A 15392-nucleotide genomic window follows, 5' to 3' on the forward strand; every position below is an offset into this window, starting at 1 on the left:
CAATTTTTAAAACGAAAAAAGAAGGAAGCCATCTTGACATTTCCTGAATATTCACTACTCTGAACTAGTTCAACAAACAAAAACTCTTGTGTACAACCACCAAGTCAGAGGCACAGAGAAAGAAGTGCTGGTTAAGAATACACTGCCACCCTGGCTGGAGTGGCCCTGTGTAATGAGCATCAGCATGCCAAACAAACGGCTGCTAGTTCGATTCCTGGCCAGGGCACATGCCTGGGTTGTGGGCCTAGTCCCCCATTTGGGGAGATGTGAGAGCCAACCGATCCATGTTTCTTGTGCACATCAATGTCTCTCTTGCTCTCTTTCTCCCTCCCTCCCTCCCCTCTCTCTGAGAAAGAAGAAAGAAAGAAGAAAGAGAAAGAAAGAGAGAAAGAAGGAAAGAAAGAAAGAAAGAAAGACTCAGGAAAATTTTTAAAAGGATACATTGCAATTTCACATGACCAAAATTCATGAACCTCCCTTACAAAGATGCATGTTAAAAGTTTTCTCATAAGCTCTCAAATATAGGTACCTTTCTGATTATATGTGTGGATCACAAGGAACTAAGTAGCAGGTACAGATGTTTTGTAACAGAGTTCTGTAGGCAAGTAATTAATTACCCTTTGAGGTTATGCAAGGTAGATCTATTCATAATAGTGATTTAATTATAAATAAAATTCCTTATTGGTAGTAGAAAAATTCTTTTTCTGAGATTTTCTGAGATTCTCAGTAACTTTCAAAGTAATAATGCAACATTTTAAAATTCGTGAAAAGAATTGGTCACCTTAGGAGAGAAACAGGCAACCAATTCCTGAAAATGGGCCAATTAAGGGACAGAATCAAGCATTTACCCTGCCTTTCCTATATGAACTGAACTAATAGGTAACCACATAATAGATGAGAGAAGTACCTTTTTATAAAAGTACCCAAACAAACCAATGATAATTAGGATACCAGTGTTTTGCAACTCTCAAGAAATTAACTGACATAGGCATTAAAGCATCAATGGAGGCTTGCTCCACAAGACAACCAGATAAGATACACTACCTGCTTCCCAGACTCTTTCCAAGGAAGCAAACACTGAGTTTAATCAAGTCTCTAGACCTGGTTGCCAGTTCGCAGGCAATATAGAACATGGGGGGAGATGCTAAACTGTACCGTGAGAATAATAAGAATTATTCCGTGAGAAATTCTACAGATAAAGAGCCCAAGTTCTTCAATAGAAAAATTTTCAGGGGAAGACAGGGATGGAAGGGAACTTACCAAGTGAAAGACAAATACCATAGGATCTCACTTATAAAATGAATCTAATGAACAAAATAAACTAACAAGCCAAACAGAGCCACAGACATGGAAACAGAAGAGACTGGCAGCTGCCGGAGGGGAGGTGGGGGAAGGGTGGAAAGAAGGGGGAGAGTTCAAAGAACATGTATCACTGGCCCATGGACATGGACAATGGGGTAGAGACTGACTGTGGGAGCAGGGGGTGGGCTGGGCTGGGCGGAGGAGGGCAAAGGGGGAAAAGCTGGGACAACCGTATTAGAGTAGCCAGAATAATAATAATAATAATAGTAATAATGGACACTTAAAAGGAACATCAAATAAAAGAAATGTAATGATTATCCCTTTCCCCCTTGTCTGCACCTAATTCTCTTATCTCCATCAATCACACTGTCACCACAAAAATAATAACATGAAATAACTATAGTGTCTAGAGATGTACATTTGGACAATCAATCACTTTAAAGAAAGAAGGAAGTAAATACTATGAAGATCAGGATAATGATAACTAATAGTAGGGGGAGGAAGGCCTTTTGGTCAGGACACGGAAGTGGTTCCTGGTGGTCAAGGTCTACTCTTGACCTATCACAGATGTGTTTGCTATTTAATAAAGGTAGTAAGCCATACAATTGCTTTGCATGATTTCCTGTATCTGTATTTTTTAATTTAATTTTTATATCTGTATTTTATTTTAAAATAACAAATTTTTAAAAGTAAAAAATAGTACTGCTTTTTAAAAAAATTTGCAATTCTTTTTAAACATCGGAATCATTAAACAATCAACCCTTCCCCTGACATTATGCAGAAATTAAAAATACTTACTCCACAATATTCAAGCATGTGAATGATTTCTTCCTCATACACTGTCTGTGTATAATACTGCTTTTCCAGCTCCCTCCAATTAATCGATTTGCTCAGCACACCCTGAAATAACAAACGAAATTGAGATCAAATCCTACCACCCACCATTTTGTCCAACAAAATGCATTATTACTGTACAGAAAGAGTTAACACAGCGGGCTTGAGGCTTACTGTCCTGAGAAAGGCCTACTTATAAAGGTTGGCCCTTGACAAGAGTCTGGGAACATGCTAAACAGTTCTTTCTCCTCACGTGAGACTCCCTACATGATAAAGTGGGTCTCTGAGCTTAAACTGCTTGTGCAAACAATGTTGTGTCTGCTGGGCACCTGCTTTCCTTCTGGAAGTTCGGAACATGTTGGGCAGAGGGTGCCTACACGACTGGCCCCTGATAAAAACCCTGGACTTCTGGGCTCACGCGAGCTGCACTAGTGGACACCACTTTGCCTATACTGTCAACAACTCACAGCTGTAGGAATCAAAGCCGTCGTGCAGGACTGCACTGAACGCTCACCCCTGGTGTCCTCTGGACTTCACCCTGGGTGCCTTTCCTTTGCTGACTTTGTCTAGTACCCGTTGCTGTAATGAGTCTTAGTCACGGTTACAGTCACGTGCTGAGTCCTGTGATTCCTTTCAATGAATCACCAAACCTGGGAGTGGTTTGGGGAGCCCCCAAAACAACTCCATGTAAGCATGTATAGCTATCTAAATATTAACTGCACCCTGGCCAGGTGGCTCAGTTGGTTAGAGCGTTTCCTCAACATGCCAAGGTTTCGGGTTTGATCCCCAGTCAGGGCACATGCAAGAATGAGCAAATCAATAGATGAATAAAGGGGACAACAAATCAACATTTCTCTCCCTCTCTGTCTCTCTCTCTCTATATATATACATATACATACACACATATATATCACACACATTATATATACACATGCACATAATCAGTAAATAATTTTTTAAAAAATATTAGTTGTAATTAAATACCGTAGTGAAGACACCAGATGCTGTGGACCAAGACAGACACGGAATCAATGGCATGGGCTTAGGCCAGCTGGATACCGCTAAGGAAGCCATCTGTAATATGTTAACACAGTCAGTTAGAGAGCTTCTGTTTAAACTTCCTATATGTTAAAGTAAAAAATATTTAACATTAACAAGCACTTTGCGTAGTAAGTACTTGGTGAGATAAGACATGAACATAAAGTCTTTAAACACTATGACAATGTCTAGAAACCTTTTCAGCCTTCCCAAGTCATAAATCCAACAACATACAACTTCCCCCTTTGAAAGCAATAAAACACATGGGAAAGTTTTAAGCGATCTCAAGGCCTTCCACAGAGAGCTACGTTCTACTGGGGAAGTGCAGAGTGAACACGCGGAGAAGCAGATGCTGCGCGCGCTCGTTCCCAGAGTGACTCTCGGGCACGGCACCCCCCCAGCTGTAAAGTTGACTGGTGGATGCCAAGACGTTGGTGGGCGACAAAGCAGAATATATAACTGATACAAAAGACTGTAATATGTATGTTTAGAGAGGGGAGGAGTTATTTTTGGCTAAAGGAATCACAGGCGGCTTCAGGAAGTGGCCGTCTTCTGGGGAAAGGGAAGGATGGGGTCTTGTTTCCCACATGAAAGAAGCAGCGCGATCAAAGGCCAGATGGTGAGAAAGCACAGAGCACGGCTGGTAGGGAACAGGGCCGGGCAAAAGTAGGTGTACAGTCGTTCGTGTGGAAAAGAATACAATAATAGATAATAATACAAGAAAAAACGGTGTTTAACGTACTCATGGGTAAACCTTCTTTTGCACAGTGCTGCACTTAAGCTTGACTGGTCGATGATGCCCATGTGGCCAGTGGGGTCAGAGAGATGGGCCATGCTAGAAAGGTCAATCAGGACCAGATTAGAAGTCCCTCTGTTCCATAGATAATGGGGGATTGATAAAGACACCCGAGGAGAGGAGTGGCACTGTCAAAGAAGTGACGCAAGGAAGCTAAAGTGATAGTAGTTCAAAGGACTGACGAAAGAGGATGAGATTTGGGTGGGAAAACCAGTTAAGAGGCAGCAGTAGTCCAGGTGAAATGAGAAGGTCCCAACCTAGTTATAACAATGGAAACACTACTAGGTAGGAAAATAAATCCTTTACCACCCTGCACGTTCACTGTCTGGTAGTTGTTGTTCTGAAGTTGAGTAAGTTCTTGAAGCTAATTTTACCAGATTCACTCTCTGGCAACTGCTTTGAATTTGAGTAAGTTTTTGAACTTAATTTTATAATTCAACTGACTTACAGCAAACAATACATAGAAGGTCTATCCAGAGAGAGCCCAACCATTGTTAATATAATGAGAACAGTTTGTGCAACATCAATGTAACCTGGCAACCAAGGAGAGTGGACTGGACTGCACATGCGTGAACAATGATGACTTCACTGTGCTAGTCAGTGGAGGCGGTAGACAGCATTGAGTGAGCATGTGCACCGTGTGGCTGCCGCATTCAAAATGACTGAGTGAGTAGAGCAACAAATGTACATCAAATGTTGCATCAAGCTTGGACATTGCTCCCCAGAAACTCTCCCAAGGATTCAGAAGGCCACAGCTATGGGATCGGCAGCTTCATCATGACGATGCACCCACTTATGTATCACATCTCATGCAGTTTTTTTTGGCAAAACATAAAATCACTCAAGTGACTACACCCCAGGTTTGGCACCCTGAGACTTCTGTCTTTTTCCAAAACTAAAATTACCTTTGAAAGGGAAGAGATTTCAGACAGTCGACATTCAGGAAAATATGACAGGGCAGCTGATAGCAATTGGGAGAACTGTGTGAGGTCCCAAGGTGCCTACTTTGAAGGGGACTGAGGTGTCACTGTCCTATGTACAATGTTTCTTGTGTGTCATATATTCTTTGATAAATGTCTCTATTTTTCATACTATGTGGCTGGGTACCTTCTGGACAGACCACATATTTTTAATGCATTGAGTGACTAACACGTCCAGATAAAGAACCAGAGCATATTCCTGGTCCTCACTGAATTGATTGCTTTGTGGAGCAAAAAGACTGCTGAATAAATACAGTGAAATAAGTACTAATGGGAGGCGAAATATAGCGTGGAGTAAGGCTGGGAGTCAGGGACAGCTTCTCACAGGAAGTAAGCTCCAAATTGGAACCAGAGAGCAAAGTGTTACTCAAGTAGGTGAAAGGGCATGGAGAGGCACTAGAAGGATGTCAGCACCTGGCACAGTTCAGCCAGTGCAACGGCAAGCCTTTGGCAGGTTGTAAGCAGGCCAGAGCTGAGATCAGACTAAGATGACTAGGGTGTGGAGGAAAACTGTTAAGAAAAAGATGGAGAGAAAAGAACACAGAGAGGGAAACCAATTAGAAGGCCATTTGAGTACACTCTAGCAGATAAAGGTAAAATAGGTTTGTGGTACTGGGGGTACAGATAAGAAGTGAATGGAAAGTATTTTCCAAATTAGCTATGTTTACCAACGTAAGACATTTATACTTTAAACTTGAGCTAAGTTTTATAATCTACTTTTAATAAAGTATTAAATTCAATACCTGAGATGTAACTGTGGGGTAAGCACAATCAGTATCTACATAAATCATAAAAAAAAATCATTACTTTCTAATTGGAATGGAAATTTAAACTGTTTCTGCTTTCACCAAAACTAAAACTAATTCTATACACACAGGAATTTTGAGAATAATTAGATTCCCTAGAGCTCATAAACACAATCACAAGTAAGTACCAGTCGAAAGGAAAGGCTTACATGTCCTCCCATGGATATTCCGGTCATTCCCAGAGGGCCATAGCCCTCTCTCTCTAGCCAGTGCAGGAGAGCTGCCGATTCTAACACAAGAGCTCCTCCCATCACAAATAGGTCAGACACGTTTTTTAAGCTGGACCTTCTAGCCTCACAAAACAAAAAAGAAAATTATTTATTTTATGCATTTACATTTCAATATCTGTAAATTTAAAACAGGCAGCCAGAATTCACGATTTTCTTTTAAAGGACCAAATAGCTAAGTAAAATAATGAACTGAGTTGATGTAATTAAAGTGCTGCTGCCCGGGCTGGTGTGGCTTGGTGGACTGAGTGCTGGCCTGCAAACCCAAGGGTTGCTGGTTCAACTCCCAGTCAGGGCACATGCCTGGGTTGCCAGGCCAGGCACTCAGTTGGGGGTGTGGCAGAGACAATCACACATCAGTGATTTCTCCCTCTCTTTCTTCATCCTTTCCCCTCTAAAAAAAATAAATAAATAAAATCTTTAAAAAAAAGGTACAGCTAATATATTTCTACATTATGTAGAAATAATATTATGTAGAAATAATAATCACTAAAACTTACTTTTTTAAAATTTAGTTATTGATTGAGAGAAAGAGAGGAGAGAGTGAAACATCAAACCTGCAACCTCAGCATATTGGGACGAAGCACTAACCAACTGAGCGACCCAGTCAGAGCTCACCTAAAACATATTTTTAAATATGGTATATATGCTCTATAGCATGTAATCTTTATTGAATTTCATCTATTTAATTATTATGAAGTTCAGAAAAAAGAATAGTTTATTTATTCAATGGCACTTAAAAACTTAAAATGTTGAATGGGAAAATAAAATTTTTCTTTTTTTTCTTAAAGATTTTATTTATTTATTTTTAGACAGAGGGGAAGGGAGGGAGAAAGAGAAGAAGAGAAACATTAGCATGTGGTTGCCTCTTGTGTGCCCCCTACTGGGGACCTGGCCCACAACTCAGGCATGTGCCCTGACTGGGAATTGAAACGGCAACCCTCTGATTCACAGGCCAGCACTCAACAACTGAGCCACAACAGCCAGGGCAGAAAATAATATTTCTATGCTGCCAATTTTTATTTAAATTTCCATGACTGACATAAATATAAGGAAAAACAAATTTATAGTTGTCCCCCCTTAGAAAAAACTTATTACAATGGAACTTAAAGTATAACATTAAAAAAAAGCAATGTAAAAGAATTTAACCTAATACTAGTTTCACGTATTACCAAAATTTTACATTGCTTGTTTCTGCAAAATACACAATTTATAATAAAATACTGGAAAAATAAATTTTTATAAAAATACATGTTTTAATTTTTAAAAAGACCAATTTAACTGAATTTTTTTTGTTCTTAGGAACTGATTTTATATGAAAATACATTTCCTTAAAGGAAGTACTTAAATACATTTTTTTAGACTCCAGAACCACTCGTACATAGAGAAAAAAACCATTATTATTGTATTACTAAAATGACCAGGTTAGAATCTATTTTTCAAAACAATTCATACAGCCCTGGCTGAGTAGTGCAGTCAGAGCATCATCCCGATACGCCAAGGATGCAGGTTCTATCCCCGGTCAGGGCACAGACAAGAAGCAACCAATGAATAGATAAAGAAGTGGAACAACAAATTGATGTTTTTCTCTCTGAGTCTCAATCCCTAACCCCCCCACCCCCGTCCGTCACTTTCTTTCTCTCCAAGATTATTAGTAAAAAAAAAAAAACTTAATTCATATAAAGACACATAATTGGCCAGTGGGTGAAAGTGCACAAAGTGTCATTTTATGTCAAAGTGTGCACTCATTTTATCAATAGTTATTCATTATATCCCTAGGTAGAATAGTCATATGCAAAGAACTGGGTGACACAGGAATGCCAAGTTGTTAAAAACAGAATTCTGGCCCCCAGAAGCTTATGCCCACTGTCCTGTCCATAAAGCAGGACTTCTCGCTATGGAAACTGTGGTATCCTATGTGGAAAAAGACCGACTCATGCTTCATCAGAAAAGAACCCATTCATCCTTTTACTTGTTTCCTATCCTCATCCCAATTTTCTACTTCTCAGTTCACTCTTTCATACAGAAGATACTGGTGTGAGGTTCTGGGACAATGGTTGTCAATAACTATAAACCCAGTCTCAAAGTATATAACTACTTTTGATGAAAATAGGGTTAAGACATTTAAAAAGAGAACTGTTTATTATTATTTAAATTGTAAGCCATTTCTCACAAATTATTTGAGAAAAATCAAGTACACTGGGGCATTGTATTTCCTGGGTATATAATATACGACAGGGTACTTTATAAACATAATTCTCACAGTTCTGCACTGGAGAAATTATATGGTTTTCCCACTTTATAAATGAAGTGATTGATGCTTAGGCCAAGGTGATACAACTAGTAAGCGGCAAGTTACAATTCCAATCTATGTATATATGAAGCCAAAATCATGAATGTTTCTTTTTTTAAAAAAGTTTTAAAGATTTTATTTATTCATTTTTAGAGAGAGGAGAAGGGGTGGAGAAAGAGAGGGAGAAAAACAATCGGTTGCCTCTCCCACGCCCCTGAACCGGGGACCTGGCCCGCAACCCATGCATGGGCCCTGACTGGGGATCAAACCAGCAACCTTTCCGTATGCAGGCTGGCTGGCGTTCAACTCAAACCACTGAGCTTCACCAGCCAGGGTGAATGTTTCTGTTAAACAATTTTCTGACTTTCAGTACAACACAATAAACTCTTTTTGGTTTTTAAACACCTACAGACTGGGTGAAAGTGACACACCTAGTCTGGTTTAAGAGTAAGAATTCTTGAACTGTTCAGCCTGGATGTAATTTTCCCCAAGTTTTCACAAAGTTCATTCTAAATCTAACCACAGGATATAGGGTTGCCCCCACCACACCCCACTTTCATGACCATTTCTACGACCACATGGACATGTGACTTCTAAACCTACCTTTCCACCACTTTCCAAGTCCCTACTTGACTTCTCCACTTGCAGGCCCAACAGACATCACGGAGATGTCCAAGTCAGAACTTCTGATTTGCTACCTACAATATCCACTTTATCAGCAAGTCTTATCACTTCAGCTTCTAAATTATATATCTCAAATCCATCGGAATTTTTTTTGCATCTCCACTTCTACCACCTTAAAGTCGCTTTTTTCCTAACATGTTGTAATAATAAATTCCTATTTGATTTCTCTGCTGCTACTCTTGTCCCAGTAAGCAAAAATAAGCCTTTAAAAACATAAATAAGATCATTCCAGTGCTTAAAATACTCCAAAGGTTCCCCACTGCACTTACAGTAGAACTCTAACAGGGCTCCTCCCAGCCCGGTCCCAGCCGACCTTCCTGGCCTCATCTGGCTCTGCTCTCCGCACCCGCCCCGTGCTCACCCAGGGCCTTTCACCTCCTCTTCCTCGCTGAGGCTGACCTCCCTCCAGGGCTCTGCCCTGACTGGCTCCTTCTCATTACTTCACATCCTCATACCTACTACAGCTCAGCCCGGCACCCAGGCTCTATTATTCTTTATCTTCTTCATGGTACTGATAAGTATCTAAAATTATCCCATGTATTTTGACCTCCCATACTACAATATAAGTTCATTAAACTAAGGACTTTGTCTTTTTTTGCTGTCTTCCCAGTGTCTAGGGTCAAATATTTCTGGAATGAACCAAAATTAAACATAATATAGATTATAAAAATACAAAAACAAAACAAAACAAAACTGCCTTCAACGTTCGTCATTTAAAAGACCAGGAAGAGAAAGTTTATCTTCAGATTACCTATGATATGCACTGTAAGAATAAAAAGAATAGTGTTTAATTTCACAAAGTAAATGTACTTTATTTTTACATTAATTTACTTTTTCCTTTTTAGTGAATTCATCGGGGTGACACTGGTGAACAAAACTGTATCAGTTTAGGTGCACCATCCTACAACACATCACCTGTGCACTGTACTGTGTGTTCACCACCCCAAGTCAGGACTCCTTCCGTCACTGTTTATACCCTTTGTACCCTCCTGAACTTCTCCAAACCCGCCACACCTGGCAATCATTTAAAATACAAAAAGCTTAAAGTAAAAATTTAACTATCATTTCTACTACAGTTTTATAACAGAACTTCCCCCTAGTAACATTTGGAGATTAAACTGAGAAATGGTTAACCAAAGACTACTAAAAATTTTAACACTGCTGAAAATTCAGTATGAAGACTGTGAGAATGAAGGTGACATATACTCACATTTGGTCCTTGGGTTTCCTGCAGCCATTTGAGAATGTGGGTCAAAGACAAAGTTTTAAAGTAATTAAATACACTCTGTGTATCAGAAAACGTTAACTTAAAATAATTAAAGTTGAAGAGAAGTTAATACTGAAATAACTATTTTCTAGTTACCCCAAATATGCTGTTTAGAAGTTCTCAGGTTTCTCAAATCAATAATCATCCTCTTTTTTTAGAGTTTTACTGAGACAGTACCACATACCACACATTTTACCCATTTGAAATGTACAATTCAATGTTTTTAGTATATTCACAACTAGTATTTAGTTTTAAGTTTTCAACTTAAGTTTGTAAATTTTTCTTATTTATATATTTATGATAGAAAACCTAGAAGACAGCATTGAAGATCTTGCTCCCAAGTCTATGTCATCAGTTGGGCTCAAATAAAATCATAAAAAAATTTAAAAAAAGAAAACCTAGAAAATACTGAAAGGCTTATTAGAAAAAAAAACTACTTTATTTACAGACAATTATATTAACACCTCAGTATATTTCCTTCTAGTATTTTTTCTTTGGCTCAGTTTTTTTAGAAAAATAGGTTTTCTATTTTTAGTTTTTTTGCATATATATGCATAAATAACATTGATGTAAACTTTTTAATAACTGTTAAAATTTACTCAACACAGTATTTACCAGGCAATGTTCCAGACAGTATTAACCATTTAATGCTCAGAAAAATCTAAGAGATTATTCCCATTACCAACAACAAAAAAATGATGTACTAAACAGTTAAGTAACAAATTCAAGATTATACAGGTAGTAAGCAGTAGAGCAATAAACATGATACATCAAATTGTACAGTATTTCAATATTATGTTTTCTCAACATAATTCCCAACAGTTTTCTCAACCACGTTGCTACTATTGGACATTCAAGCTATTTCTAATATTTTACTATTATAAATAAAGCTATATAGATATCTTTTCTTTTTTCTATCATTTTTCTCTTTTCTTAGTATTTTATCCTTAGAATAAACTTCCCAGAATGAAAATCACTGTCAGGGATATGAAATTTTTTAAGGCTCCTGATGCGATATGGTAAAAATGCTTTCCCACAGGCCTGGGCTGATATTCACAGGCATCAGTAACGCGAGTGCCCATTTCACAAAAACCTTGTAACTACTGCTTTGTTCTTAACTCTTTGTTAATTGTTGCTTTAACTTGACATTTCCCTTATTACCAGCAATGTTGAGCATTTCCTTATTGTCTGTGCATCAGTTTCGTTTCTTCTTCTGGGCACAGACTGACATCATCTTGAAAATTAAGTTAAGAACTGTTCTAAACCTCCACTGATACTTAACCGTAAAGCATTGACAACATGAGGGTTTTCTTAATAGCGTTTGACTTACTCATAATTAAAATGCAGCATAAGTCTCACAGAAAACAGAAGTACAATTTACCTTTATTATATGATATAATAGAAGCATCATCCTTACTTGGGTTTTTAAAAGGCATGAAATAAGTTTTCATTTCATTCTTAAGTATTTTCTGAACTGATGACTAAATTCAATTGACCGAGAAAAGGTGGCTACTATCTATCATTCCTTTTGATGACTAAATCTATAAATAAATAAGATGAGAGACTTCTACGTATCGCAAAAGGATATAATAAGGGTTTTCTAACAACAAAGAGGCCATTCGGGCCTCTTTAATCATAGGGCGAGCCATCAGGGTCCGTCGCCTCCAGTAATACTGAGGAAAGAAAAGACGGCACACTTAGCGGCTCCGGCACCACGCCTGCTGGGGAGAGGATGCTGACGAGGTGGACGGACGTTATTATGGCCAAGGCTTACATGATCCCCTGTTCCAGCTAGATGAATGCACACGGGTCTGTATTTGCTGTTCCATTCTTTAGGCACAATAAATTGGAACCTATTTAAAATAAAACACATCAGTAAATTATCTTTAAAAGGCTTGTAATACAAACTTTCAATTCTCAAACATTTCATAATTAAATTATTTGGGAGAAAAGATCTTCAGATTTTTTATATTAAAACTGTAATTGAGTAATTAAACTAATGTTTGCCTAAAAGCAACAAAGATATTGTAAATTTGCTTTATGTATTCAATGACAACATAAACACAGAACTTATTATGATGATTTTTTACCTATTCAATACCACTTTATTAATGCACAGTGAAATTTTTTTACGGGAGACACGTCAGTGTATATGACTTATTCTTAGAAAACATAATTCTTAGGTGGCTGCATCTCAGGCTACAAGAACTGCACTTCTGAGCTTACTTTGCTTGGGCAAAGGACAATGTCACTAGTAATCTACTGTCAATACGCTGTTGACTAGAACATAGACAATTACATTTAGGATGGTTTCAATAATTATTTCTATTTTGTGCTCATGGGAACAGACTCTTAATTTTCAATCTCATACTGAAAACTAACAATATCAACTACTCTCCTTCATTCTGCACTCTTAGCACTATGCCACTTCTTGATATTTTGAAGATTTGGGGGAAATGAAAATATTAAGAAATGTTTTCCACATAAAGTGGGATACCTCTGCAGTTATTTGTCCTTTCCTTTTGTCCTGTGGCAATGGATTTACAGACTTCTTCATTGGAGAATAGCCTTAAGTTAATAGGAATTTTTTATTATAGTAATAACTGACCACACATCTAGTACAGGCTCATTGATAAGTTTGCTCAAATTATATGCATGTCTTCTCACACGGCCTGTGCTCGTTCACATGACGGAAGGGTACGGGCCACATGAGCCCCTCAACCACAAATGGTTGGGTCAAGTATAGGCCAAATCAGGACAATACAATTTGTTCTTTTGGTAATTTGGGGTTAAGAGAGACACTAATTAGAGCTCTGTGGGGTTGTGGTAGCTATCTTCTTGTTAGTTGCATGAGAAACAGAGAAAGATAGCCTAACCACAGAAAAGTGACATGGACATGGGGTCATAGAGCAGAGATGAGGTACAATGAGGCACCCAGGAAGTATCTGCTACAAAGGGGGACCTTCCCAAAACCCCAGACTTGTCTTCTGGAGGGCAGGCCCCTTGTAGTCCAGGCTTCCCCTGCTAGGTGAGGGTTCTAGGTACCCATCTGTATCCGTGGACCAGCTGGCATTGTGGTAAGAGGCTGCATTTGGCTTCAGTAAATTTTTTTGAAGACTTCCAACACTATTGCCCATTTTCTGACGGGTAATTTATGAGTGCGCCTGCCCACACCACACTGAGTGTTCAGTAGTTTTTGACCAAAATGGCATGACACCCATGCCCCACCCTCCCTATTCATGCAATCTCACCGAGTGACTTTTTTTGTTTCCCCAGATAAAAAAAGTCCTCAAAGGAAATGTTTGCCAGTGTTGAAGAGGTGAAATAAAAAATGGCAGAAGCACTAAAAGGTAACAAAATTGACAAGTTCAAAAACTGTTTTGGGCAGTGGAGAAAAATATCTTGATAGGTGTACTACATCAAATGGGAGCATACTTTGAAGGTGACTGAAGTTCAAACATATAAGAATAAATACATATTTTTTTTGTAAATAAATTCAGGGTTTTTGTGGGGTCCCCCGTGCATGTAGATCTTAATGGCTTCCCATTTCCAGCTTTCAAAATCTTTGCTGTTTTTTTAAAGACATAATTGACATTTAAGATATTATTAGTTTCAGGAGTATAACATAATGATTCAATATATGTGTATATTGTAATATGATCACAAGTCTAGTTAGCATTTATCAACACACACAGTTCTAAAATTTTTTCTTGTTCTCTTTTTTCTTGATGAGAACTTTAAAGAATTGCTTTCTTCTTTTTCTTAAGATTTTATTTATTTATTTTTAGAGAGAAGGGAAGGGAGGGAGGAGAGGGTGAGAAACATCAATGTGTGGTTGCTTCTCACATGGCCCCCACTGGGGACCTGGCCTGCAACCCAGGCATGTGCCCTGACTGGAATTGAACTGGTGACCCTTCGGCCCTTTGGTTCACAGCCCGTGCTCAATCCACTGAGCTACACCAGCCAGGGTTAAAAATTACTTTCTTAGCAACGTTCAAACATACAATACAGAATTATTAACTACAGCCACCATGCTGTATATTATACCCCTAAGACTTATTTTATACCTGAAAGTTTGTACATTTGCACCACCTTCACCCACTCTGCCAACCTCCCCATACCCTATCTCCGTCAACTGCCAGTCTGTCCTATCTATGAGTTTGTGGACTTTTTTTTTCTTAAAGACTCCACATATAAATGAGATCATATGGTATTTATCTTTTTCTCTTGGCAAGTCTAGCTGAAAGTTTGTCTCCTTTGTTTATCTTTAAAAAAGAAAAACAACAGCTTAGTTTCACTGATCTTTTATATTACATTTATAGTCTTTATTTCATTTATTTCTGCTGTGATCTATACTATTTCCTCTCTTCTACTAACTTTGGACTTAGTTTGTTCTTCTTTTTCTATTTTCTTGGGGTGTACACTTAGGTTGTTTGAGATTTTTTTTTTTCTTAATTTGGGAATTTATCCCTATGACCTTTGGTCTTAGAACTGCTTTTGCTGCATGCCATAAGCTTTGGTATGTTGTACTTTCATTTTCATTTGCCTCAAGTTATTTTTAAAAATCTTCTTATCAAAGCTCTATAATTTCAATCTCCCTTCTCCCCATGTTTAATGGGAATAATGCTAAATAATTGTAATTAATAGTAAGTGATTTCAAATAACATGGCATTGATATTTTTATAATTTAAATGGATGTACACAAATTAGTACTTTAACTCGGAATACAAATGCTTACCTTGCAATCACAGATTCACTTGGCATGATATTAGGCACATAGTGGGCCATAGGGGAGACAAAGTGCCCATCCAGGATCTTACAGTCTGACTGCTCTTCAATCTGAAAGGACAGCAAAACCAAGATGTATATACATGGAAGCTCAGATAGCTTTATCTATAGTAGGTAGATGTTTTTCTTTCTTTCTTTTTTTAAGATTTTGTTTATTTATTTTTAAAAAGAGAGGGAGGGAGGGAGAAAGAGAAGGAAAGAAACACTGATGTGTGAGAGATACATTGACTGGTTACCTCTCACATGCTGGCAACCAGGAAGGGACCTGGCCCACAGCCCAGGCATGTGCCCTAACTGGGAACTCAACTGGGGACCTTTTGGTTCACAGGCTGGCACTCAGTCCACTGAGCCACAGCAGCCAGGGCAGATAGATGTTT

At 38.3% G+C, this 15392-nt stretch overlaps 1 protein-coding gene across 5 annotated transcripts in view; it reads right to left on the bottom strand.

The window, feature by feature from the left end:
* Nucleotides 1-15392, bottom strand: part of ABHD18 (abhydrolase domain containing 18) — a 30865-nt gene that overhangs the window by 6566 nt on the left and 8907 nt on the right. For all 5 annotated transcript variants that reach the window (XM_045831572.1, XM_045831574.1, XM_045831573.1 and 2 more), the window contains 7 exons: nucleotides 14966-15066; nucleotides 12002-12080; nucleotides 11816-11900; nucleotides 10171-10198; nucleotides 5906-6044; nucleotides 3121-3210; nucleotides 2101-2202 (listed from right to left, as the gene is read on the bottom strand). In XM_045831572.1, the coding sequence (XP_045687528.1) occupies nucleotides 2101-2202; nucleotides 3121-3210; nucleotides 5906-6044; nucleotides 10171-10198; nucleotides 11816-11900; nucleotides 12002-12080; nucleotides 14966-15066 (624 nt within the window). The remainder of the gene's footprint in view (nucleotides 1-2100; nucleotides 2203-3120; nucleotides 3211-5905; nucleotides 6045-10170; nucleotides 10199-11815; nucleotides 11901-12001; nucleotides 12081-14965; nucleotides 15067-15392) is intronic.

This window comes from Phyllostomus hastatus, unplaced genomic scaffold, assembly GCF_019186645.2.
Source record: "Phyllostomus hastatus isolate PE091 unplaced genomic scaffold, TTU_PhHast_1.1 phas_contig_159, whole genome shotgun sequence".
NCBI classification, from domain to species: Eukaryota; Metazoa; Chordata; class Mammalia; order Chiroptera; family Phyllostomidae; genus Phyllostomus; species Phyllostomus hastatus.